Raw genomic sequence first — 25,652 nt, 5'->3', positions numbered from 1 at the left:
TATTACTACAGCAGAGCCTTTTCCAGAATGCTGCTCGTGATTTCCATTCCTCACATTTCATACCTGCATGTCTGAAGAGATGCTCAATGAGCCTGAACCTTACGGTGACACCAATATGATATAACGTTGATCACATTCTGCCCTCATTTATTGATCGTGACAATTAAATTAAAGCTTTTAAAGCGTTTCTTGTGGAATTTCTCTAACTGGGACACACTGAGTGTGTGTTCACACAGAAAAATCAAGTTTTCAGATAATCAAAACTTTTGTTATTTCTAAATTTACCTATAGTGGTTAACATATAGACCCTTAATTGTTTCATGGACACAGAATGTTTGAATCCCCATGTAATAAAACAGAGGAATAAAGATACCTAAATTCCCAACTTATTTATAGCACTTGAAAAACTAATTTAATTTTAATCCAAAAAGTGCTAAATGGCATTTGCCGATGATTTAATCAAAACCTTCTGACATTTTAAAATCATATTTTGTGATACAGAGCTTCAGACTTTCTGACATGAAGAAGGCAAAATTCACACCAGACGGAGATGAAAGTAAACCACTAGGTGGAGGGCTCCTATACAACTACAGAGGAATAACTGAGACGTTTTCATTTTACAGCAGTAAACAAGGTAAATAAAGGCCGTTTTATTTATTTTTTTTACCAAACTAATTAAGAAGCATAATTAAATTATTCTGATAATTATTATTTCATTTTGTTTTAAAACCAGATTATTGCTTGACTATTTGAAGGTCATCTTAAAGGAAGGTTTGTGGCTTGAAGTGTAACTGTTTTATTATTTGGGTTTCGCTGTCATTTATTATTTTAAGCTCTGGGTACTTATTTGAATTTAACATCCTCATCAAACATGCAGAAAATGTAGTTTATTTAGAGTATTTTTAAACAGTAAGCCAAAATAACTGCACAAATACCTAAAATTTGGCAATTTGACGTTAAAGAAACAAGCGCAATGATTTGACATGATTCTTGTTTGGAGAAATCATCTGATACTGATGTAAAACAGTCAATTATTAGTTAATACACCAAAACAATCCTGATTTCTCTTGGATTTTAAGACAAGTGAGCATCTTGAGTTTTCCTCAAGTTTGTAATAATCAATAGAATGACAAAGACTTAGTTGTTTTTGCACCAAAATAAAAGAACCGTATGTCCCTGTGTTACACTTGGGTATGTTAGTATATTACATCCATCCATCCATCTTCAGTTGCTTCTGGAGTAGGGTCGTGGGGTCAGCAGCCCAGGAGGCCCAGACTTCCCTCTCCCCAACTTGGGCCAGCTCCTCTGGGGGAATCCCAAGGCGTTCCCTGGCCAGCCAAGACGCATAGTCCCTCCAGCGTGTCCTGTGTTACAATATAATAGTATAGTTTAAAGTATACTTAATAATTCCATATATTTTTGCAATAAAAAGTTTGCATTTTGTAAACATTTTGAAAAAAAAAATTGGGTTTCCAAAAGGCAACTTTGACTTCTCTCATTTGTACAGAAAAACTGATGAGGATTAACATAACTATCAACTTAAAATTTTATTGTCTTTCATTTATTAGGCTTGCAATATGTCTTTATATTTCCTGTTATTTTATTTTGAAAAGCCTGGTTGCCTTGGAAACAAGAGACCACCAGTTAGGAGCTAGCTTTAATTCTTTACCAGCTGTTGTTTTAGATGAACTTCAATGATTTATATGACCAAATTAAAACTCAAACAAGCCATCAAGTTGTTTCGCTCCGTTGCATCATCACGCCGCACGCCCACCAAACTAATAGAGCTGTGTGACTGGCCCAACAAACTGATAGAGTCACTAAATGTGCGTAGCTAGATCAACATGTAGAGCAAAATCATTTTGCTTCAGCAACCGTTAGTATAGATTTTTAGGCTAGGAAACATTGTTTTTACTCATATTGCATTAAATTGTCAAAAATAATCTAAACCTTACTCTAGTTTTAAAACTACTTCTAATATATTTGATATTTATTAGAGAAGTGTAGTTCCTCATTAGTATACAGGTGAGATTGGAAACTCAATATGTATCACTACAGGCTAATGTCTCGTTATCCAGTTGGAACGTTAAAGGATGAGGTCCCAAGTGGAGGAGTTTAAGTATCTCATGGTCTTGGTCACGAGTGAGGGGAAGATCGATAGTCAGATTGGTGCTGCATCTGCAGTGATGTGGGCGTTGTGCCGGTCTGTTGTGGTGAAGAGAGCTGAGCCAGATAGCAAAGCTCTGGATTTTCTGGCCGATCTATGTTCCAGCCCTCATCTACGGTCACGAGCTTTGGATGGTGACCAAAAGAATGAGAATGAGAAGCTGCCGAAATTATTTTTCTCCGTAGGGTGGCTGGGCTCTCCCTTAGAGATAGGGTGAGAAGCTCAATCAGCCAGGAGGGTCTGGGAGTAGACAGGCTGCTCCTCCACATCGAGAGGAGGCAGTTGAGGTGGCACGAGCATCTAGTTAGGATGCCTTCTATATGCCTCCCTGATGAGGTTTTCTAGGCACGTCCAACCAGGAAGAGACCCAAAGGAAGACCCAGGACATGGTGGAGGGACTATGTCTCTCACCTGGCCAGGGAACGCCTTGGGATCCCCCGGAGGAGCTGGCCCAAGTGGCTGGGGAGAGGGAAGTCTGGGCCTCTCTGCTTAGGCTGCTGCCTCCGCGACCTGACCCCGGAGAATCGGATGAAAATGGATGGATGCATCTAACGGTAAAATGACTTAAATAAATCTTTATATATATATATTATATATATATATATTCAAAAAATAATATTCTTTTAAAGGAACAATGAGTAGCATCATTCTTTATCCCCTCTCCATTTTTCTCTGTCTTACAACTTGTGCACCTGTCAGAAAAGATAAGATCTTTTCTGAAAATGAGATAAAGAACATTCTGTTCCAGGTTTTATCTGGGCTAACTTTTGTGCACAAGCACAGTAAGAATTTCTCCTTTTCCCTCCATTCAATGTAAGAACCTGCTTTGCTGTCAGGCGTTCATGTGCTTTTCTTTTAAGAGACGCTCAACTGTCTTCAGGTCAAGATATGCGACTATTGTAGTAATGTTTGCAGGGGGGGGGGGGGGGGTCTGCATTAATTTTATTATAAAAGTTACATTTAAGGAGTCACAACTGTTTTATTGTAGATAACTTTACAAATGGATGCACATAGTGAAGCATTCTTGTTTTGAGGTTTTTGATTGTGATTTGAAGCTGGAGAACTTGCTTGGGGTCCAGAACTGGTCATGATTGCAGATTTTGGACTAGCAAGAGAAATTTACTCACAGCTATTTTAAATAAAGTATGTGTCAACAAGATGGTGCCACTAAAACACACTTCCTGTGGAGAAAACAACAACAACTCTCCATAATGGTGTAAAATCACCCCGAAGGAGACATTTGGGGCTTTGTTTCTGCTATAATGGAGTGTTTTAACATCTAAAACAGTTTTGAGCCTTTTAGGTCAAACTATCTTATGAACTCATTTACTCAGTCTAACCACACAGATCCTCTCTCCTGTGTTTTATTTGCATTTTATATGTGTATTTTTTGTTTCTGCTATTTTGATGTGAAACACAAGTTTAAAGCATTTTTCCAAGTCACCCCATACCAGAGTATTATTCAAATCAAATCACTTTTATTGTCACGTCACATGTGCAGGTACACTGGTACAGTACATGTGAGTGAAATTCTTCCACTACCTCTTCAGAAGCAAAAACATCCAGCCGTAGCAAGGACGAGTGGACTGGACCGCTATATGGAGGTAACCAGTGGTGCACCCCAGCAGCTCGCTCTGATCCATCTGTGAATCTTGAGAAACGTTCCTGGAACCCTTTTGAAAATGTGCTTTATGTATTTTAACAGCATTTCTTCATAAATAAACTCAAAATTGTTCATCATTAACATGTTTTTATTAACAGCAAAAATATAATTTTTAAATGATAAAACATCTTCCTGTAGAACATCGGCCATGTACTTTGAGATTTTCTAAGTTATTTTTTAAAAAAGACATAAGACTGTCACATGATCATACAGCTGTGAATGCTTCACGTTCTATTTACAGTCATCTTAAAATATTTCTGAAAATGTTCAAGATTTGTGTTGTCGTGACTTCAATGCTCCACGGATAATCTTTACCAGCATCAGTCCACTGAAAGCAGAAAACATTAAAATCATAATGTGATTTTAAAATCTCCTACAGTAAACTGGGATAAGGGAATGCAGCATTACCTTGCTAAAGTCACTAGACCAGCTGGCATAAACTTCCAGGAGCTTAGAAACCTCTGTCCCATCATTACAGCCAAAGATCCTGCAGTTCCTGAAAGGAAACAAGTCTTTACATGATGCAACCCAAATAATGACTACTTTAACTGACGAAACCCACTAACCCAGTGAGAGCCACACATTCTTGGGATTACGAGATGTCAGATAGGCACCAACAGCAGCCAACAGGCCGAACAGGAGTCCTGCCACCAGGGAGGTGACGCTTCCTGAGGAAGATGGTATCTGTGTTTATCTCCACCTTCAGAAATCTAAACATCTACTTTGCAATTACAAACTGGGATTTCAAACAAACTGATAAATTGAGATTAGATTATAATTTACTATTTTTATTTCTTCTAAATCACAACATGAATAATCACCTGATCACACTAGAATTAAAAACTCTTGCCTTCTCAAGCATATAAGTGATCTTATTCCCAAAAGTTTACAATAAATATTGTAAACGAATTACATCTAGTGTAATCTGTATTTATTTTAACTGATCTCACCAACAAGTATTCATTGTACTAAAACATCCTCCATCAATAACAAACTCTGAAATGAATGCAAAATACCGGTGAAACTCCGAAAAAATAGAAAAGGCTTTAAAGTCCAGTTATTTCTGTAATCCTTTTAAGACTGAGAGACCATCTAAAGGCTCTGGTTCCCTTTGCAAGTGTTTAGGATTCATTAACTGATTCGTGACACTGAGTCTAGAATATTGAACCTTTCTACAATTTTCTAATTGTCTGAGACTTTGAGTTAGGGGTTTCCATCAGCAGTCTGCATCAAAATTATAACAAATAAAGACTAGAAATGTCTCCCCTTGTATGTAATGAGTCTATCTCATGTATTAGTTTAACCTTTTAAGTAAAATTATTGAAATAAATGAATATATTGCGACATGATCAGATTTTTTGCGTTTCACTTGCACATCCAGGTGGCTTCACCTACCTGCTTTAACATAACCCACAACTCCTCCTGTTGAGACGAGGAGAGCATAGCTGAATCCAATCCAGTCGATTTCCATCACAACCACCACAAGCTAGCTGCTAATGTTTAGCAGATTAGCAACAAAAACTCCGGATTTAGTCTTTTTATCGCACGCAGTTCGAAAAACATTACATCATATTATCCGAAGCTTTTCTCTGCAGTAGCAGATATTTCAAGGATACCAAATTAAGTTTGAAACAAGTAATGTCGATGGTAATGACAAACTTCTAAGTTTCACCGGAAACACGTGTCCTGGGGTTTCCGCTTTCAAAATAAAAGCTAATAGGCTCTCCACTACTCGCAGTCGTTTATTTTTTATGTTTTATCTTCTCTACGGCATAAAAAGGCGCATTAAATTGCAACAAAAGGCGCATTAAATTGCAACAAATTGAAATTTATTTTTAGAGCCAAAACATGCATGTTTGTACAACTTCAGTGGAAAAAAAAGAAAAATCAAATTCATAAAATCTGTATTCCACTGTAGCTCCAGATGAGAGCCACATAATGCCAAGATATATTTGGCAGAACAATTTGAAATAAAAAGTACATGTAAGGAAAAATTTTTATTATTTGACAGATTTTTTTCCTTTGTCTCTTTTCTTCTTTTTAGGTTTGCTCTCATCCTCTAGAATGACTTCTTCTGTGGCGATTCGAACTCTCTTTGTCTTTGCAACTCCCTGAGCAAGTTCTGTGGACAGAGTGGGAGAAGGATAGGATGTTAGTAAAGAAAAGGCAAATGAAATATAGAAATTTTATACTTCAACATTTATCATAATTCAGAGAGATGAGTCGCTTTCTGCTGAAACTTAACAGTCTGGAAGAGTGTATGTCAGCTTGTTCACATAAAATAACTAAATAAAAATCCATATTATTGGAGGTATCTTTCAGAATTCAGAAAGAAATTAAACTCGTGGTGTCCACCTTGAGATTTTGTTGCCGCAGACTTTTCCTCAGCAACCTGCTGCCCTGATGAAGGCTTCCAGACAGCGAGGCACGTCAGTCTAGCTGCTGCGTTAACTTCACCCAGAAGGACAGGAGGATTCAGCTCCTGCTAAACAAGAAAAACAGTTTTCAACTTAATTTTCTCTTTTAAAGAAAAAATAAATATCCATTCCATAAGGTGTATGAATTTTGGTTTAAGGGGATAAAAATATTTAGAACAAATCCTGCCTCTTTAAGGTGGAGTTTCCACATTTTGATGAAACCATCATTTGAAGCCGTCACCATCACACAGTAATCCTCCATAATAAAGCTATCCACTGCTTTCACTCTGAAATGACAAACAGATATGAGGATAAAAAAAGATTTAAGTGCTTTTCTGTCACATTTTATGTAAGACAGAGAAACAATGCTGTTTAAAAAACATAACTCACCTGGTTTCATGAGCCTTGAACTCACACAGCCATTCAGCTTTTCCAACATCACACAGCCTCACAGTTTCATCATCTCCTGCGACAGCCAGGATGGCGTTCTGAATGATAAAACAGTTTAAACACAGAGCTCCTTCGTGGATTTTGCCCTTTTTAATCCGTGCTTTCATTTGGTTTATGTACAAAATCTCAGTTTAAGAATTTTTAAGTCTTGGCCTGAGAACTCACATTTAAGAACTTTATGGATGAGATCCTCTTTGGGTTTGTGACTGTTCCCGTCACAGAGGCCGTCTCCAACTTGTAAATATCCATTTTATCATTGAGCACAACCACATATCTATCCCCATCTGGAGACCATCTCACTATGTGTGCATCTGTGAAAAGGTGCAATTAAAAACATCTAGTTTTGTAAAAAGCTCCATTTTCTTTGGTCTAAGCCAACTGAAGACTTACTCTGTTTGATGTTTTTGATAAAAGCCGATCTTCCTTTAATGAGATTCCAGGTTCTACAATAATTAAAAACTGTTATTTTGGATTCTCGTTGATAATAAATTGCTTATAGAGCTGAGAGAATTACCTCAGACTCTTGTCCGTCCCTACTGTCAGAGCAAGTTTTCCAGATGGATGTACAGACAGTGATGTGACATGACCTCTGAGAAAGTAAAGATTCAAAACTATTAATGACAGCTCTTTCAATGCAGCTGCAGGAATCTGACTGCATGCTTACTTGTGAGCTTTGATGGACTTTACACACTCCCACTTCTTTGTGCTCCACACACACAAGAGTCCGTCTTCTCCTCCACTCAGTAAGTAAGATGTCCCGTAAAACTCAAGGCAGGTGATGCTGCCTGTGCAGCAAAGAGAGATTACAGTCAAACCACAAGGAAGGCCCTTCATTACTGTAGCACAAAGCTAATTACCCAAAGTCAAGATGTGAAACAAAAAATAAAATAAAATCATACCGTTATGATGCAGCAAGGCTCCATGCTCGATTCCCTTTTTCATATCGTACACCTGGATGGTTTCATCTTTGCTTCCTGTGACCACAAACCTCTCACTGGTTGCCACAGTTGATACTGAAGCTGTGTGAGCATGATGGGTAAAGTCAGGTATGGCTGTCCACTCCTGCATGACAAACAAAAAACATCTATTCAAATCTTAATTTTTGACTTTAAAATACATTTAAAACTGCATTGATAATATTCCTCGTATTTATTAAGTTTATTTCTTGCATGACAGCGCAACTTAGATGCATGTTAGTATTTATAATCTGAATTTATTAGCCATTTCCTTTAGATGAAACGTACAAACTGCCTTTCTAGTCTTTCTTTTAATATTTTGATGACTATTTACTGTGCAAATTAGGCAAGGCTGCTTTATTTATATTGCACATTTCAAACACAGGGGCAATTATTATGTCACGACAAAATGCACATTTGAAAGAAATATAAGAGATTAAAAGTGCAACATAAAAAGAAGTGACACTTTTTATACACTTATACATATACTAAAAGATTAACACTGACATCTCTGTGTTATTTTAGGCAATAAAGTATTAATTGTGTTTTGAGACAACACAAATAACTTGTTTTGTGATTTGCTATCTCAAAACAAATTTTGCTAAAGGCTACTTTTGTTATGGATGATCGTTAGAAAATATTACTTTAAAGGTTGTTATATTATCTCATCATTAACTAGTCTTGACATTTTCATGTTGTCATAACAAAAACAAGTTAACTCACTTTTTCTTCAGTTTTTACTTTGTAACCGAACGTGATCTGCTCGTAGCAGCCAGCGATTAGCCCCACTACAGCTGCCATGCTGCTAGCTAGCTGACTAGCTAGATGTCTTGAAAAATCTACTTTTATCTCAAGAAACTCTGCAGCTAAATTAAAGTTGTTGTCGCCAAAGTCCTAAACCAACACATACATGATAAATACATATGTGAAAATAAACAAAATAAACCACGCGGCGAACACACTAACACATAACTTTTTAGCTAAACACGTATTTTAATCCAAAATAACATGTGTAGGTGCTGCGCATGCTCACAACAACGTGATGATTTTGCAGGACGTGGGATTTCAAAATAAAAGCAGAAAAGGGAAAACTAATTTGTTTTACTGGTTTAGCGAACCTGTTGTAAAAAATTTAAAACTATCTTTGTTTTCAGTTGGCTGAGATAAAGGAAATGATGTTATATTTAAAATTAAGAAATGTGATGACAATGTGGGTCTTTGTATTTTTTTTTTTTTTACTTTTACTGACTTTTTTTTCTCAATACCAGTCTAGTACCTGGTAAATGTCCAGATAAAATCTATTTTCTTGATTTTCAGAATCAGAGCTTAATTCATTCAGGCCTAAAAGTCGAAACATAATGGATAAAACAAAAAACAGGATGTAAAATTTCAGAATGTCAAACCACAGACTAGGCCCCGCCCCCAGAACAAACCCCAGTCTTGTGATTGGCTGGTTACTTTACAAACGTCTGATTGACGACTCAGACTCGCTGTCTGCTGCAGTTTTCTGAAAACTCGCTGAGTTTTTCCTCTAATAGAAATCATCATGGCCAACAGGTGAGTCTTTACTTCCGAGAGACTCTCGGTGAAAAACTTACTTTAAACATTTAATCTCTGTTTATATTAAGGATCTCACTTCCATTTGAGCTAGTTAATTTAAACTAGTTTTAGACTTAATCACATTTTGTTTTTTAAGAAATATTAGCTACTGTTGTAAACACGATCCTTGGTTTACATTGTTTTTCATCGTTTGTCTTTTAAATTGACCCGTTTTGTCTTCTTTAGACAAACGATGTTTAGTTGAAGAAGTTTAAATATGTTTATGTTTTGAGTAGGACTAAATGTTGTTGGGCAGCGGAAGCAGCAGAGTCTGGTAATGAATTGTGGTGAATTAAACAACAGGACATAGCTGAGTTTATGCTGTGATCAAACGTTGCAGCTGCTCTTCCTTGTCATGTTCACATCTGTGTTTGGGCTAAATAAAAAACAGAGAAGTGTTTGTGTTGGTGTGTATTCCCTTCCTGACATCTGCTTCTGTCCAGCTTTCATTACTAAAAGGGTGTGGCGATTTTAAAATAACAAGAGTATTTATTTGCAAGTTTTAAGTATAAGATGATTAAAAATTATTAGACCAGTAGCACCAGAGGTGAGAGTATTCTAAAATGTGATTTTTTTTTGTCCACCAATGCAAAAATAATTCCATGAGTAACTTGATGAGGGTGTGGTTTTATTTTGTATAGCTAAAGTTGTTTTTGTATTAGTTTTCTGTAATGCTGTTTTTTTTATTTAACAAAATAATACACCACTTATGATTAAAATGTCAGTTACACAGATTGTGGGACAGCATCCTGCTGTAAAAGGCTGAGTTTATTTTAAAGTATCTTTCTGCTAATTCTGTTATCAGGGTGATTGAACCGTGCTAAAGCGACACATGAGTGGATTTCCTAAATCAGAGCTGCCTTATGATCTGTAAAAATAACCTAAAACAAACTTCCTCTTTATCATTAACAGCTCTCAGGGTTCAAAATGCAGCTGGAAACATCACTTCAGTAATCCCTACCACTGATGTGTAGAGAAATAACAGCCACAATAACTCATCTACACTTTCAAAACATTTAAAGAAAGCTCTTGTGCTTTTGCAGCCCTTTTTAGTTTAGCAAAAAATAGATTATTGCATCTGAGTGCCTCTGGAGACTTGTCTACGTTTCTCACAGCTCGACTTTCATGACAAGAATGATCTTTGAACCTGAAGAATTTCACCTTTGATAGTAAAAATATTATCCAGCATTCAGGATTCTGGTGTTGGCACTAGCTCACATGTCAATGTTTGTGCTATGCTGTTAAAGTTGCAGAAAGTGGGGCAACATGATTAGTAGCACTGTGATGACAGAATCTTCCACTGTTACTGATCTCCATTTGTTTTCTTTGTGTTCTTTAGTCGACAGGCTAACAAGGAACTGACTGAGGCGTTGAATCAACTCTGGCGCCTGGATGCTAATCGTCTCCAGCCAGGGAAGGATTACAAAATCTCCCTGCAGGTAGGTACGAGCGTGTTGTTGCCCCATCTCTGCACCGCAAAGCTCGCCCAGACTGGTGCAATAAATGCAAACCATCTGGACCATAAACCGGTTTATCTGCAACAGTCGGTTGTGAGAAAATCAGCAGCAAATTAGGGTGAAATGTCTGCAGCTTTTTGGAGAAACAACACGAATGTTTGTATTTTATGGCAAAAAAAAGTTTCTAACAAAACTCACAGAATGGCTCGAGTTTTTTTTTTTTCACTTTTATTGAACATATATTGTTTGGAGCTACTAACTGTTCATAAACATGGTTTATTAAGAGATTTTACTTTTTATAATGTCTCACGTTGAACAAATGCAAAGGGGTGAACTTTTGCTTTATGTAAAAACAGCAGAAATGGTGAAATCCTGCTGTTTTGGTGGCAAAACAGCAGACCGGTGGTAACCAGTTTGCTGTTAGTTGTGTTTGTAATGACAACCAGAGTTCTGTTTTGATTTTTCAGGGTAAGGCAGGATATGTGGCTCAGGGCAGCAACAGCGCCAGAGATCGGGCCAGCGCTCCGCTCTTCTCATACATTAATGAAGAAAAACTGAAAAACATTAAGACATATGCACGTAAGAAGCTCACTAGATGGTTATCTGCAACATTATTTAGCTTTCATTACTTTTCTGGTTTTTCAAAAAGCTGATTTTATTTTATTTTTGTTCCTGTGCAGATTTCATCAGCTTGCTGGACAATTATGAGGCGTCGACGGGTGTGGCAGAGACGGTCACTTCAGAGGAGCTGAATGAGAACAGGCTCTTTCTTGACGCAATCATGGAGACCGAAGTCATGAAGGTACAACAGTTAAACGAGGGAGGGTAAACTCAGCATCTCAGATCACTTAAACTCAAGACAAATTATAATAATAATCTTAGTTCTGATGAATCTGGTGCAGCAATTGTGACATTTATGTAGAAAACAAAAGATTAAAGCTTCTTTCTGGAGTATTTCTCTTATCTGATGGCACCATCTAGTGGCTGACAAGCATATCACACAAAAAGTCTATTCCTCTGTTTAAGATCGCGACTTCACGTTTCTGTTTATAAATGTGCATCTTAGCCGACAAACGGAGATAAAACATGCTGTTTTACGAGTAATATTCTCATGTCATGTTGTGTTCTCACATATTTATATTTTAGAGACTTACTTGTCCGTGAAAAGTTGATCAACTCTGCATCAACCGAGGTATTCCTTAAATATGAAGCAAATAAGCGGTAGTCTAACGCTATTGGTTAGCTCTGGTTGGTGCTCAGTTCCCTATTGAATGGAGCTCTGCCGGGAAGGGGGCGTGCTTAGCAAAAAAAAAAAAAAAGACGTATTGCTTGCATTTTATCTCAGTACATGATGAGATCATCACTTTTACAGATTTCTGAGAAATCATATATCATTTCTGAAAGGGGAAAACTCCGGAATGCAGCTTTAATGAGCTAAAAATCGAAGTGGATTCTTCTCAGAAGTTTAAATAATTTTTTTGCATTTTTTAAATTTGTAGTTCACGCACAAGTATCTGGTGAAAAAAGGCCAGTCACCATCAGACCCCACACAGTTCAAAAAGCAGCTGTTTGACATCTGGTTTCGCCTCTACCACAGGGACAGGAGTGGAGGGTGAGTGGCACTAACAGCAGGGGGCACTAGCACAGAGGACAAACAAGTAATCTACTGAATAACCACCGGTAAAGAGAACATTTATTTACTCAATACTGACTTAAAACTTGCCTCGGTTTGGAATTAGAAATACCTAAATGATGCACACAAATTACGATTTGGTTTTATTTGCTGAATTGATTTGATCAAATGTAATAAGATTGTTTTGATTTAAACTATTATAAAAAAATAATCAACCTTGTGCCTTTTTCTGTATCTCATATTAATTTTTTAATAGTGAGGATTCTTGCGGATTTGAACACGTGTTTGTTGGAGAAGCCAAATATGGTCGAGAGATCACGGGTCTGCACAACTGGGTCCAGTTCTACCTCCAGGAGAAGTTGGGCCAGGTTGACTATAAAGGCTACAAAGCAAGGGACAACAAAGATTCAGTAAGAGCTTGTTAGTAAAAGATATTTTTGCTAGAGATCTTTCAGATTTGCTCAACTGTTTTTTTTTTTTGGTTTGGTTTTTTTTTATCTTTATGTAATTGTTTTTTTAGCCTGATGAGGACGACCACGTCCTCAACCTGCAGTTCAGCTGGAAGGGTTTGGTGAAGCCAGTTGGTAGCTCCTTCATTGGGGTCAGTCCGGAGTTTGAGGTCGCCCTTTTCACCATCATCTTCCTCACGTCAACTGAGAAGTCAACATCTGTGGTGGTGAAAGTAGACGAGTACGTCCTGGAGCTGGTCGTCTCTCGGCACGGGCGATCCATCGGCACATCCTACCCCAAACTGCTCAGCAGCAACAACAGGGATCTGTAATGCTGCTCTGTGGAGATATTGGCCATCCTGCGATATTTCTGTAAAACCTTCACTTGCAACTTGTTTATGATGACCAAAATCATGCTTCTCAAGCCTGATGTGCAAGCAGTTGAAATTTTATCAGTTACATTGTTATTTTTGTTGTAGAAATGTTTACAAAATTGTAAACATATGCATGTGTCAACATAAAAAAACAATTAATGAAAAGGAGCAGAAAGAAAAGTAATGTTACATCTGAATATAATTTTACATATACATGTGTTAACTGTGATTTTTGTCCAGTTCATTTCATGTAACATAATTTCCTGGTTAAAAAATGATTTCCATTATTTGCACTAATGAACTGCATGCACAGAAATTAAAATATTAGGAAGAAATACAAATGAGGCTCCAGCTCCCATGATCTTTTGGTTCTAAAATTGAAACAGGGGTTTACATCCTGAATAAATGGCATGGACCTTTTAATGTGACATTTACCCAAAATTAACAAATAAAGAAAATTATAATCTGGCTGAAGAATTTGCTTGTTTTATCAAAGCACTAACTCAAAAGGACTAATTTGTTTTAGTAAATCCTTGTCCAGTTTTTTTAACTTAATTTGCAAAAAAAAAAAAAAAAAAAAATCGCCTTTACGGTAAAAATAATTCCAATATTGTCAAAAGCAAACTTACATGAAATGCGGAAGCCATAATATAAAAAGATTCAGCAAATGTTTGTGTTGGACAGGCAATTGTATTTGTACTAAACGTTTGAAAAAAAATTACTCCCTGTTTTAATTATATCTGTGGTTTTCAATATAACGGATATTAAAAATGCTCTTATTTCACGTTTGCAGGTGTTTGTGTTACTTTTTTGTGCGGTTTAGTTTTACACCGGTAGCCTCGTCTACCTGACAGTCACAACTCAGGGCATCGTCTTTACGTTAGGTGACCTAGGACGCTCGTCCCCTATGCGCATGCGCGGCCCAACAAGCGACGTGAAACTAGCACAGAAACGAAACTCTTCCTCTGAAAACTACCTCATGAAGTGGTGAGCCAGAAGGTAAACATGCGGGCACCTTTCACGCAACGATATCAACTTTAAAATAGTCTGTCGGAGACGGTAACTACCCGCTGCTTCTCTGTTAATTAACTTTTCGAGTTGGAATAAATAAACATGGTGGGCTAGCAGCACTAGCAGTGATTCGCGTCAGTTTTTGGCTGCTCGTCTCTCAGCGACAGTTGAGACCCACCTGACAACCGCTCACATGATTTTAATTAGATCAACCAGCCAGCAGACGGGAAGCAAGTTATTATAGCGCGTGTTTATTGTTTCTGTGTAGTCTGGGTAGGCGGCGTCGTAAGAGGCGTAAATAAACAAGAAAAAACAAAACATGTTTGGTAAAAAGAAGAAAGCACCGGTGCCGAAAGGCCAGGGAGCTGCAGCTGCCAAGCTGGTAAAGGCAAGACTTCAACATCCCGTGTTTTCATCACGATGACCCGTTTTAACCCCCGGTTCTGTGTGCTAGATGTTTGTTGACATGGACCCCGAGGTGATGATGATGGGAGTAGGGGAAAACGAGCAGGACCTGGAGGCAGAGCTCGTTGCTATCACAGGAAGTAAAGCTGCAGGAAGTGGGAAAGGCAAACCAAAAGGGAAAAGTAAGTCTAGATTAAACATCACGTTTTATTTGACTAAGCTGGTGACAACACTAAAAGTTTGCAGCATCCAAAATGAAGGATCTGCTTTTCTTTTGTTTATTTAAATAACCTTTTGTTTGATGTTTGCGTAAACAAACTGACCTGTCACAATCCAAAAACCACCAGCCCACTAGACAAACCTCTGGGTGTGTGTGTTTTCTACTGCATCCTTGTGTAATACAGATCATGTATGAATCTGGTCAGGTGCACAAATTCTCTGACTGACTGAGCGACTGAACTATCGTGTGTCACTGACTTTTGAAGTTTTCCCAGCTGGAAACTACGTTTCAGGAATGTGATCCGTCTAATGTGCACGTCTAGCTTTTTTGCTGATCTCTGTACAGATCTTTTTCACAACTGACAGACCTTACAATCTTATTGTACAAGTCTGTCTAGTTAGTTTGCATTTCCATGAACTAGTTTTTCATTTTTATGATGTTTCATATGCCTTTTTTTATTTGTTTCCCTGCGTAGTTGTATATTGTTTTGTAATTCTATTTGTATAATGAGTGATTTTGATTAATATTGTTATTTTTTATCTTGTAGAGAAATTCTGGTCCATCAGCTGTGTGGTTGTGAATGTAAAACAATCCTTGCACAAAATGTTACCTGCTGCTATAAACAGTGTTTGAGGTTCAGATCACCTGGTTTTAATTACCTTCATATACATATATATATATACACACACACACACACACATATATATATATATATATATATATATATATATATATATATATCTGTGTGTGTATGTGTGTGTGTGTGTATATATATATATATGTATATGTATATATATGTATGTGTGTATATATATATATATATATATATAAAAACTTTGAAAAAGTATCCACCTCCTTACAGATTTCTTTTGGTTTTTATTTTGTCATCTGTCACGCAAACAAATTCCAGAATCAGCCAGATAACCAGAGTTAACCCAAAAGTCATTATTTTCAAATTTCAAATAATGGTTTAATTTAGAGAGAAGCTGTTCAGACCCACCCAGTGACTCCTGCTCATATGGATGCATGACGGCGTGTTTGTGTTGCAGACCCACTGCCTATGGAGGACATTGCAAAAATGGCTGACGAGTGTATGAGAGATGTGGATGAAGACGAGGATGATGGCAGCGTTGAAGATGATGAAGACCTGCTGGTTGGTATCATACATGTTTAGATCTCCAGGTCTTTACGCTGAAAGCCTTCCTGTCCGAAAACCTCGTTTCCTTACTCAATCATTCGGGTTTACAGTGAATAGTTATACGATGAGCCGGGTCGGTACAGGTAGATTTGTTTAAGGAGTGTCCTTGCACTCGGGCAAGACTTGCTTTGTTGTATTCACCAAACTGAAAAAGAGTTGACTCGTCGTTGTCTTCAGTTTCTAAATATTTTAATGGCTTTTTGTTGGACTTCAGCTGCTTTTTCTCATTGTTAGTTCAGTACCTGACCGTTTTTACAAGAATGTGTTTGGTTTTTATTCAAAATGGACTCTAGAGAGGAACCAGTGTTCAGTCCCACTTAGCAGACAACTTAAAATATACAAGTTTGTTCCCATTTCTTTTATGAATCTATGAAAACACCACAGATAACTGTTTAATTCACAGAATGTAGTACTTAAGCAGTAACAAGGTGATTCCCAAAGCAATATTAGCTTAAAACTTAACAAAAAGATCTATTATTGGAACTATTTTCAATAAATTCCCGTTTACATTTTCTTCTAGGTGTTATCTGACTTCAGAGTTCTTCATACATTAAAGGGAAACTCAATCAATACGTTTGTAGTGGTCTCTGGTAGGAATCAATGCTTTGCAAGCTGTACTCGGGTAAAAAAAAAATCCAGAATCGCTTGGATCAGCAAGATGAGGTCTGCTGCAGCAGAGAGTGGAACAACATGGCAGGATTTGGAGTCTTATTTCCAATTATAGTCCACTGAGCTGGTTACAATTTTATCTCCACAAATAACACAGGCCTGGAGAAGTTCTGCTGTGTTGTGAGTAAGGCTGGGCAATAAATAGAAAATTTATTGTTATCGAAATTTCTGAGTCTTATTGTGAAAATTCCCCATGTCAATAAATTTGAAAGTAAAAAAAATGAAAAGATGTGTGTAGGTTGGCAGCGTTCATGTCCCTTTGAGAAGCTGTCCCAATGTAACCAAATGTGATACATGTGACTGCCTCATCTAGTGGACAGTTAGTTTCTGCGCATGCCTGTAGTTATCGTCCATTTATCGTTATCGAGGTGAAATCCTCAATATATCGTAATACTGGTTTTAGGTCGTATCACCCAGCTGTATTTGTGAAGTGGCTAATGCTAACAGTTAGCTTCTACTAGCAGACACATTCTCTGTTATTTCCCAGACGCTAAACCAACAACAGCCTTCCCCCGTCATGAGTCAAGATGGGTGATTTTATGAATGTTAAGTGACAGTGTGACGTAGATCTGTCAGGATTTTCTAATCCTAAAATTTCGCTGTCTATTTTCTATCAGATAGGTGCAGGAGACTATTTTCGTGTTCAGCCTGCATGAAAAAGTCAGAGTGACTGATTATAAGTAGGGTTGTCACGGTGTGAAAACTTAACCTCACGGTTATCGTGACCAAAATTATCACGGTTTTCGCTATTATCGCAGTATTTTTTTCAAACGTGTTACATTTTCAGACAACTAAATAAACCCTGTATATCAGGAAAATATTGTCCTCAGTTTTTGTCTACAGTTTGCCTAAAATGTGATATTTTGTAATTATGTTGTTTATTTGTTTACATTTTTCTCCTTTAGTCTTTAAAATACCAATATTTGCCCATAACTTCTTATTTTATGTCTTTTTGATGTCATCATTTAAAAAATATTAGATCAAATGATACTCAGTACTCAAGTAGCCTTCTAATCAGATACTTTTTTACCCTTACTTGAGTAATAAACCCTATATCAGGAAAATATTGTCCTCGGTTTGTGTCCTTTGCAGATGTGGGAAAATGTCATCAGGCAGTAATCATTGTTAAATTCATACCAGTATCAGTATCGGTAAAAGTTAACAGATACCAGTAAATGATACAAATGCAGTTGCTTGAAAGTGACTTCCCTGTAACTTGTCATTTCTGTTCACCTAATATTTTAGTTTTGTGATCACTTATATTACTTTTTATCTACCTCACAGTCTTTTCCTATTGAAAACAGAAGAAAATAAAACCTGTATTCCAATTCATTGCATTTTTTTGTGTGGTAGAAGTATCTGTATCGGTAATCGGTATCGACGAGTACTCAGATCCAAGTATCGGTATCGTATCGGTTTGGAAAAAAAGTGGTATCGTTGCATCCCTAGTAGCGGCGCTGCAGCTGCTTTATATAGCGACTTGTTGCATTCTCCCTCAACCCAAATCCTCGGATCACGCATTTTAGCTAAAACGCTAACGTTAGCTTGCCTTGCCTTGACTGTAGAGTTGTGGGTGATGGTCACGCAGATGTGTCATGAGATTTGAAGCATTGCTGCCTTTCACAGACACTTTTTCTGCACGTGCTGCAAACAGGATAGCCGTCTTCTATCAACTGTCCCTCGACATTCTTCAAATATCCAAAAAATGCCCGTACTTCCCACTTTGTCTTCTTTGAGGGATAAAAAATGTCCTCCTGAGTGCTGCCGTCTCCTCCTTTGGCCATTATTTCAGCTTTAGCTTCAAGAAAGTTTTGGCTGTAAACAACAAAGTGCGCATGTGCCGCCGGCAACTTCAGCAGGTGTATGGTGGCTGGTAAGGGTCACCGCGCCTACACCGCAGCCACGGTAATCCACCGAGATAATATAGTTTTTAAAAAACAAGACGGTTATTATTATTGTCAACTTTTTTACCAGTTTTACCGCTACACCGGTTACCGTGACAACCCTAATTATAATCAGAAGTAATCATTAAAATATGTTTGTTTTTTTTCAGAGTCCCACACCTTTAAACAATCCTTCTATACAAACATGTAGCCCAGTGTTTAAAGCCTAATGGTGCATCCTGTAAATGAGGAACACAGATGGAAAGCTGAGCAGGTTATTTCCTGTGACAGAAGTCAACATAAAATGGGTGGAAAATTGTTGTCATTTGAGTCTGTCATGGATTTTATCAATATGTTTACCAATAAACCCATTTCCTGCAGCTAGAGAGAGGGACAAGAAGCAATAAGGCAGACATACAATCAAGTCATGATTTAGTGGCAAGTGCCCAGGGCAAATGCCCTGAACAGCTGGTCACAGTTTATTTAAGCAGAGAGATAAGAGATGAATGGGAATGGATCATGTGTGGGAGAGAGCGAGTGTGTGTGTGTGTGTGTGAATGCTTTCAGGACATTCAGTTAATAGATCTGTTAATAGGACTAAAGTAATGAAATATAAAATTTCCATAACAGAGTCCCATTTGAATTTCGAGCCCTCGGAGTCGATTGTTGATTAATTATTTCATTCTCACCCCGCCAGGCAGAGCTCCAGGAAGTGGTGGGTGAGGAGGAAGCTGAGGATGTGGAAACCTTTTCCTCCACATTGTCTGCTTCTGCTGATTCTTCTCTAGCTGAAACCCTCGAGTCTCCAGCAGCCCAGGTATAAGCAGCCAGCTCTGACACACACACACACACACACACACACACACACACACACACACACACACACACACACACACACACACACACACACACACACACACACACACACACACACACACACACGCACGAGTGTCAAGTAGCAAACACTTTTCTCTATTACCGGTACTGAAGAGACAAAAGTGTCTTTTCTCCTTCCTGCCCACTTCATTAAAGAATCCACTACTTAATTTTCCCGATAATGACAGTTTACTGGTGGTGGACATGATTCAGCTGAGATAAATGATTCCACTTCCTGTTACAGGTTTAGTCTGAAACACTTTATGCTTTTAAATGACTTCTTATGTGGGGAAAGACGTGGAGTATAAAAGCTTACATATGGTCTTAGCTATTCACTAGCAGGTGTTTTCTGTTTGTTTACTCTAAATGCACGCTGATGTTTGTGTGTGAAGCAACAGGAAGTAAAAGTCTCCACAGCAGCACCCGGCAGCCTCCAGAACACCCTGGAGGAGCGAGTCTTCATGTACAAAACGGCTCTGCAAAAGGCCAAAAGTGCAGGGGAGACGTCCAAAGCTAGGAGATACGATCGAGGTCTGAAGGTGGGTGATGAGCGGGCTCGACCTTTACCTCAGCTGATGTTTCAGATTTATCTGAATGACCTCAATGTTTTTACATCCTGACAAGAATCATGTCTAGATTTACCAGATAAAATGTACTTTCTGGTTGTGATTTTTCAAAATAAAAGCTTTGATTTCCTGTATCAATAATCATAAATCATCTTCATTTACAACAAATTCTTTTACTTCAACAGACTCTGGAGTCAATGTTAGCTGCTTTAAAAAAAGGGAAACCGGTGAGCGAGTCGGAGATTCCTCCGCCCGTTTCTGTCGGAGCCCCGAGTTCAACCCCCCAGCCTCTGGCTCCTGTACGACCTGCTCCCCCAGTGCCCACAGTCTCCGATTCCACTCCACTAGAGGGGTCAGAGGTCACGACCTTGTCACCTGCGGTGTCTAATGCCGTCACACCCACAAGTGAAGAGGAGCAGTCTTCCTCTGCCACCCTCCCGTCTCCTGAGGAGCCATCAGACGGTGAGTTTCCTCTAAACTTCCCAGTTCCTGCAGCTGTGGTTCATAGAAGTGACAGCAGACGTCAGAAAGCACATGACTTCTTCATGGTCTGAGTGAGAGAGCCGTCTCTTAGCCCTTCCTATGCGATGAATGAAGCCTTTCACTGGGGTGACTGTCCGTTTATTCTGCTGAATCTACAGAGAAGGAGGCGACCAGAGCGATGCTTTTAGAGAGGCAGAAAGAATACAAGCTGGCAGCGCTGAAAGCCAAGAAACAAGGAGAAATGGAGCAGGCCATGCTTTACTTCCTGACCAGCAAGGTACACTAAAAACCACCGTCTCTGAAACAGCAGTAAACTGTTTCACCATTCCTCGTTTGAGCTTGCTGCTTCACATTACTGCAGGATTTCCTCCAAAGAATAAGTGAAAAATTCCAATAATGCCGATGCTAACAGAGAGCATCATTTTTTATTTTTGTTTTTTAAACCTTTGTGCAGAAGTTGGATGCCGTGATTAATGCATTGGAGAAAGGACAAGCAGTGGATCTCAGTGAAGTTCCTCCTCTTCCAGGTCAGGAACAGTCTCCTTATCCTGAAGTGTTTCTCATCCCTGCTTCGTTGCTTCTGAGCTGATTTAGTCTTGTTGTTTCAGGTGCAGGAGGAAGCTCTGCTCCCTCTGGACCAAGCTTACAGGTCACCCAACCGGTTGCTGAAGCTCCTGGTAGTAGTCAGATTAACATTCACTGTCATCCCTTATTTGATCAGCAGCCAAAGGGCTGATTTTACTGATAAGGCATTCGTGCACTTCAGAGGAAACAAAATTTGTTTAGGTTTTATTAAATTTTTCAACAACTTTGTTACCTAAGCTGATTAATGCTTGTATCTGTTTCAGCTCCTGCGGCCCCATCGGTCCCTTCGGCCCCCAAAGATGTCCTGGAGGCTCTGGAGCAGCGGCGAGTCAAATACACGGAGGCATCAAATCAGGCCAAAGCCAGCGGGGATGACCGTAAGGCCCGGATGCACGACCGCATCGCTAAGGTACGACGGTTAAATTAAAGGAACCATCAAAAACATCTTAACCAGTTTAATCTTTCTCATTTCTCCTGCAGCAATATCAGAGCGCCATCCGTGCTCACAAAGCAGGAAAAGCTGTCAACTTTGATGAGCTTCCTGTTCCTCCAGGTGAGTCAAGTTTTTGTCTGTGTACACCCCTCCTCTGTACCATCACCACCACGAGTCTTCAATTCCAGGCTTCCCTCCGATCCCGGGTGTGAAGGCGTCGGGACCTGAGCAGGGATTTATCGCCGCTCTTGAAGCAGCCAATAAGCTTGCTTCCCCTGAAGTAGGAGAGGAAGATGATGATGAAGACAAGGAGGAAGAGGTGAGCTCCCAGTATGTATTACATCTGCATATCTTTATGAAGAGGTGGTTGTTTATATTTAATCTCCTGTAGCCAAAGCTTGCTGTTCCAGAAAAGCCAAAGAAGCCCGCATTGGACGTCTCTGCAGAAGGAAAACCATCTTCTTCAGCTTCACCCGACAGAACAGCTGAGCAGGAGGGACTCTCACCAACAGGTCGGTGTCTTTACCAACACCATGTGACCTTTTTGTTTTTATTCATCAGCATTGAGTTGTTGTCTGATGGTAAATAACTTTTTACTTTGGATTTGTCCCCAGCTGCTCAGCAGCTGGAGCTCCTGGAGAGCAGGAAGAAGCAGTACATGAAGGCAGCTCTGCAGGCGAAGCAAAAGAAGGAAATGGAACAAGCAAAGGTTTTCCTCCGCACAGCCAAAGGTTTGGACCCCATGATCGAAGCGGCGCGCAACGGCAAACCCGTGGACATCGGCACGGTAACCCCTCTGCTCACGCCGGATTCTTTGCTTTTTCCTACATATTTATTAGTAATTCCGCCTGTTGTTAAAATATAAACCCTTTTTCCGCACTGTGCTCTAAGTTGCCGTCGCCCCCTGGTGACGAAGAGGACGACTTCATCCTGGTTCATCACTGTGACGTTCAGCTTTCAGAGAAAGCTGAGCAGGTTTACACGCAGCTGGCTAACATCCTGACAAAGCAGCGCGAGGTGAATAAATACTTTCTTTAGTTATTATAATTAAATCTTAGCACATCTGGTCTGTTCACAGCCGACAGTTTTCATTTCAGAAATGTTTGACTCACTCCGAGCAGTTCACACACCTCGGGAACGTCGCTGAAACCACTAAGTGAGCTCATGCTGTCCCCCACAGTTTGTTGGTATTTAAGCTAGCTTCCGTGACATTCAGGGACACTCTGATGTTTCAGGTTTGAGAAAATGGCAGAAAGCTGTAAGAAGAGTCTGGAGGTCCTGATGTTGGCTCAGTCCAGGGGTCTGCTGCCTCCAAAGCATCACTTTGAGGAGAGATCGTTTCACACTGTCAGGTGGGACCTAATAGTCCTGATTAGTTTATGTAAATATTACATTTCGATTCTAATTCGAACTCGTGTTAAACAACAATAATGGTACCATTTACACATCTGTTTGGTTAAAATCCTGAATTGCTAAATCATTTTGAATCGCGATACATTATTTATGCTAAATCAGATTTTTCTTCTTCAGAACCAAACATTTAGTCTGATTTGAATTTTAAAGATAATTGGTTTATTTTTTTACATTTTTCTTTGATTTTAGTCCTAAAAACTTTAAAAAATGTGTTTTTATCTGACTGTTGATCATCAATTAAATTTTTTTCTAATTTGCGCCTTTAGTTTTTAGAGTTTTAGGAAGAAATTTATTCATCTGGTCGTCCAGCAAACTTAAATAATAAACTTTCCATCTGTTTGCAGCAGATCTGCCACTCTTTATGCTTAAAGCGGATGACTAACTTTTCTGCTTCCTTACTGGTTTCCATCTCATTGTTTCTAGAATTTTCCCAGAGCTGAGCAGCACTGATCTGGTCATCATCATTGTTAAAGGGATGAATCTTCCTGCTCCCAGCGGTAAATCAGACCTGGAGTGTTTGTTGTAGTCTTGAACGAACCTCCTCTAAATGTTCTGGATCTGTTCCTTAAAGCTCAGCTTGTTTTTCCGTCCTTCAGGGATCCAACCAAACGATCTGGATGCTTACATCAAGTTTGAGTTCCCCTACCCCAGCGCAGTAAGTTCCTCGATCTGTTGATAATTTAAACTAGGAAGAAGCTTTTTTTTTGTTACTAAAAATCTGTTTTTACCATCAGGAGCAGTCGCAGAAACACAAAACAAGTGTCATCAAAAACACTAATTCACCAGGTAGTACATGATTATGTAGCAGTGCTTTAGGTTAAATGTTTCCATGCTAGATTTAATACTGTATCAGTTGTTTTTGTCAGAATATAACCAGAACTTCACGCTGTCAATCAACCGAAACCACCGCGGCTTCCGGCGAGTCGTGGCGTCTAAAGGCCTCAAACTGGAGCTGCTGCACAAAGGGTGGGTGTCGGTTTTCCTGCAGGTCCTGCAAACGCAGCGAGCTCATCATTGGTTATTATACTAAAAATGTGTCTGCCTGGTTTGGACCCGTTGATACGGATCTAATGACGGTTATGTTTCGTCCCACAGGGGTTTCCTACGAAGCGACAAGCCAATCGGGACGGCGCTCGTAAAGCTGGACAAGCTGGAGTCACAGAGTGAAATCAGGGAGATCGTAGAAGTGAGCCTCATCTAGTTTTATAAAAAAAAGTACACATAAAGATGCAATTATGCAACTTTTCGTTATATGGAGGCATTTGTTCTGCCAGGTGATGGACGGCCGTAAGCACACAGGTGGTCGTGTTGAGGTCAAGGTGAGACTACGGGAGCCTCTGTGTGGTCAGGACATGCAGAAGAGCACCGAGCGCTGGTTGGTCATCGACTCTTCATAGGTAACCTCTAACTGGGAGCTGGAGGACACCCCCCCCCCCCCCCCCCAGTTTTATTTTATTTAACCGTTATTTAATCAGGTTATCTGAGGGACACCAGGTCAAGATGAACAGCATCACATAAAACACAAGTTTCTCTGTTCATAATTTTAAAAGAGAAAAGTTATAAACATGTTTTCTTTTTCAGGGTCTGGCTTAAAAGTTTCAAAATAAAAGGAATACCAAAACAAAGGTAATTATTAGTTAGTTACCACCTAAGTGGTATTTTGACTTATTTGCAATGTGGAACTCCATTTTTATTATGTTTGTATGTAAATTGGGTGTTTTTGTAAAAAATAACCCTGCAGAGGAGCTCTTCCTGTTTGTTTCGTTCCTTTAACCTCTTCCTTCCTGACATCTTTGTCTTGCAGATGAAAAGCACTCAAACACTTGGAAGGAGGTTTGGGATCTGCTGAGGACGAGGCCTTTGCCAATCGTAACTTTTTTGCACATTAGCGCAGCACGGAAGCTTGTTCCTGCAGGCGTTTGGTTCTGTGACAGGACAGCGACTGCTGCCGCGGGAGCGTGACAATTCTTTAAGCGGGTTTGAGAGCCTGAAAGATCCTAAAATCGGGAGAGAAACTCTGGTACAGCATCATCAGCCCTCTTGCGGATGGCGATATCAAGCTACTCTAATCATGCTGCCTGATGTAACTTTAGTTCATGTAAAAAAAGTGCATTTATCTAAAACTGCACCTATGCACTAATACCAAAGTAATCAAAGTTGCTGTAAAATCCTGCATATTTGAAATCGCCTTCAGTTGCCAAACGCGTTACAATGTCAGAGGAAGTTGTATTTATATGTAGGAGACGCATCAGAGGCTGCTGGGAGGTTTCATCATCTCCACTAGTGACCCGGACCTTAATAAACACACCTTCAGTTGTTTTACGGGAAAAGTCTGAAGCACCTTTCATTTCCTCTGGAGCACCAAAAGTCTAATATATGCAGATAAATGAGGATAGATGCTATCGACTCAACTTTATTTTAGTAAAACTGGAAACGGGTCAGAGTTGGTGGAGAAACCGTGAGACTCCAGAAGGAGTTTACTACAGAAACAGTTTAAAGGTTCGAGTTTGTTTACCTCAACGCTCCTGAGTCTGGTCACAACATTTCAGTACAAAATATATAAAAACACTTATGTGTTTTCTATATGAATGTTTACTAAATAAATTTCTGAAATCCTCCAAGAATGTTTAACAGAATCAAACTGATTTTTAAATGTGAAATTGAATAAATTTATCATTAAATACTTTTAAATTTACTATTTTGGTTTCACTTTTTGGAATAAAGAAAAAAAATGACTTCTGTCTT

At 39.0% G+C, this 25,652-nt stretch overlaps 4 protein-coding genes across 7 annotated transcripts; 2 read left to right on the top strand and 2 right to left on the bottom strand.

Moving 5' to 3' along the window:
• Positions 1-3,902: 3,902 nt before the first annotated feature.
• Positions 3,903-5,518, bottom strand: tmem14cb (transmembrane protein 14Cb). Its single transcript, XM_015956207.3, has 4 exons — positions 5,226-5,518; positions 4,397-4,498; positions 4,239-4,326; positions 3,903-4,158 (listed from the first exon to the last, which is right to left on the bottom strand). Exons 1-4 carry the CDS (start codon positions 5,299-5,301, stop codon positions 4,098-4,100), a joined length of 327 nt encoding a protein of 108 aa, XP_015811693.1. The 5' UTR covers positions 5,302-5,518; the 3' UTR covers positions 3,903-4,097.
• Positions 5,519-5,637: 119 nt separating this feature from the next.
• pak1ip1 (PAK1 interacting protein 1) lies at positions 5,638-8,677 on the bottom strand. 2 transcript variants are annotated; one of them, XM_054742681.2, is made up of 10 exons: positions 8,377-8,677; positions 7,597-7,759; positions 7,362-7,482; positions 7,212-7,286; positions 7,088-7,140; positions 6,863-7,008; positions 6,638-6,735; positions 6,435-6,534; positions 6,186-6,315; positions 5,638-5,952 (listed from the first exon to the last, which is right to left on the bottom strand). In XM_054742681.2, exons 1-10 carry the CDS (start codon positions 8,452-8,454, stop codon positions 5,831-5,833), a joined length of 1,086 nt encoding a protein of 361 aa, XP_054598656.1. In that variant the 5' UTR covers positions 8,455-8,677; the 3' UTR covers positions 5,638-5,830. The 2 variants fall into 2 exon arrangements, with proteins under 2 accessions (XP_054598656.1, XP_015811692.1); XM_015956206.3 differs by having other exon boundaries at positions 6,186-6,312.
• Positions 8,678-9,114: 437 nt separating this feature from the next.
• si:dkey-222f8.3 (Poly(U)-specific endoribonuclease-C-like) lies at positions 9,115-13,633 on the top strand. The gene is made up of 7 exons (XM_015956205.3): positions 9,115-9,210; positions 10,592-10,691; positions 11,177-11,288; positions 11,390-11,511; positions 12,209-12,321; positions 12,599-12,752; positions 12,863-13,633. The coding sequence occupies exons 1-7, from the start codon at positions 9,200-9,202 to the stop codon at positions 13,121-13,123; spliced, it is 873 nt and encodes a 290-aa protein (XP_015811691.1). The 5' UTR covers positions 9,115-9,199; the 3' UTR covers positions 13,124-13,633.
• A 447-nt stretch (positions 13,634-14,080) lies between these two features.
• cc2d1b (coiled-coil and C2 domain containing 1B) lies at positions 14,081-25,237 on the top strand. 3 transcript variants are annotated; one of them, XM_054742674.2, is made up of 26 exons: positions 14,098-14,164; positions 14,445-14,558; positions 14,631-14,763; positions 15,851-15,954; positions 19,249-19,368; positions 19,820-19,966; positions 20,179-20,455; positions 20,635-20,753; positions 20,931-21,003; positions 21,085-21,153; positions 21,325-21,470; positions 21,542-21,614; positions 21,683-21,813; positions 21,886-22,006; positions 22,109-22,281; positions 22,386-22,511; positions 22,592-22,650; positions 22,730-22,846; positions 23,331-23,404; positions 23,504-23,562; positions 23,642-23,693; positions 23,774-23,873; positions 24,003-24,093; positions 24,182-24,304; positions 24,489-24,533; positions 24,712-25,237. In XM_054742674.2, exons 2-24 carry the CDS (start codon positions 14,496-14,498, stop codon positions 24,302-24,304), a joined length of 2,550 nt encoding a protein of 849 aa, XP_054598649.1. In that variant the 5' UTR covers positions 14,098-14,164; positions 14,445-14,495; the 3' UTR covers positions 24,489-24,533; positions 24,712-25,237. The 3 variants fall into 3 exon arrangements, 2 of the variants coding, with proteins under 2 accessions (XP_054598654.1, XP_054598649.1); XM_054742679.2 differs by lacking the exon at positions 14,445-14,558 and having other exon boundaries at positions 14,081-14,164; XR_011521896.1 differs by lacking the exons at positions 14,098-14,164; positions 24,182-24,304; positions 24,489-24,533; positions 24,712-25,237 and having other exon boundaries at positions 14,269-14,558; positions 23,761-23,873.
• The last annotated feature ends 415 nt before the right edge of the window (positions 25,238-25,652 follow it).

This window comes from Nothobranchius furzeri, chromosome 11 (genome assembly GCF_043380555.1).
Source record: "Nothobranchius furzeri strain GRZ-AD chromosome 11, NfurGRZ-RIMD1, whole genome shotgun sequence".
Lineage (NCBI taxonomy): Eukaryota > Metazoa > Chordata > Actinopteri > Cyprinodontiformes > Nothobranchiidae > Nothobranchius > Nothobranchius furzeri.
Note: the sequence above shows the minus strand (reverse complement) of the source record. Positions and strands in the feature narration are given on the sequence as shown.

What these genes read in the sequence shown, in the direction of transcription:
- si:dkey-222f8.3 (XM_015956205.3), top strand. An exon ending in CACAGGGACAGGAGTGGAGG is followed by an intron (nt 12,322 to 12,598) that starts GTGAGTGGCACT and finishes ATTTTTTAATAG; the next exon opens with TGAGGATTCTTGCGGATTTG. An exon ending in CAAGGGACAACAAAGATTCA is followed by an intron (nt 12,753 to 12,862) that starts GTAAGAGCTTGT and finishes TTGTTTTTTTAG; the next exon opens with CCTGATGAGGACGACCACGT.
- tmem14cb (XM_015956207.3), bottom strand. Translation starts at nt 5,301, where the DNA reads ATGGAAATCGACTGGATTGGATTCAGCTATGCTCTCCTCGTCTCAACA. An exon ending in TGTGGGTTATGTTAAAGCAG is followed by an intron (nt 4,499 to 5,225) that starts GTAGGTGAAGCC and finishes CATCTTCCTCAG; the next exon opens with GAAGCGTCACCTCCCTGGTG. An exon ending in GAATGTGTGGCTCTCACTGG is followed by an intron (nt 4,327 to 4,396) that starts GTTAGTGGGTTT and finishes GTTTCCTTTCAG; the next exon opens with GAACTGCAGGATCTTTGGCT.
- cc2d1b (XM_054742674.2), top strand. Translation starts at nt 14,496, where the DNA reads ATGTTTGGTAAAAAGAAGAAAGCACCGGTGCCGAAAGGCCAGGGAGCT. An exon ending in AGATCGTTTCACACTGTCAG is followed by an intron (nt 22,847 to 23,330) that starts GTGGGACCTAAT and finishes CATTGTTTCTAG; the next exon opens with AATTTTCCCAGAGCTGAGCA. An exon ending in CTGGAGCTGCTGCACAAAGG is followed by an intron (nt 23,874 to 24,002) that starts GTGGGTGTCGGT and finishes TTCGTCCCACAG; the next exon opens with GGGTTTCCTACGAAGCGACA.
- pak1ip1 (XM_054742681.2), bottom strand. Translation starts at nt 8,454, where the DNA reads ATGGCAGCTGTAGTGGGGCTAATCGCTGGCTGCTACGAGCAGATCACG. An exon ending in AGCCTTGCTGCATCATAACG is followed by an intron (nt 7,483 to 7,596) that starts GTATGATTTTAT and finishes TTTGCTGCACAG; the next exon opens with GCAGCATCACCTGCCTTGAG. An exon ending in TATCAAAAACATCAAACAGA is followed by an intron (nt 7,009 to 7,087) that starts GTAAGTCTTCAG and finishes ACCTTTTCACAG; the next exon opens with ATGCACACATAGTGAGATGG.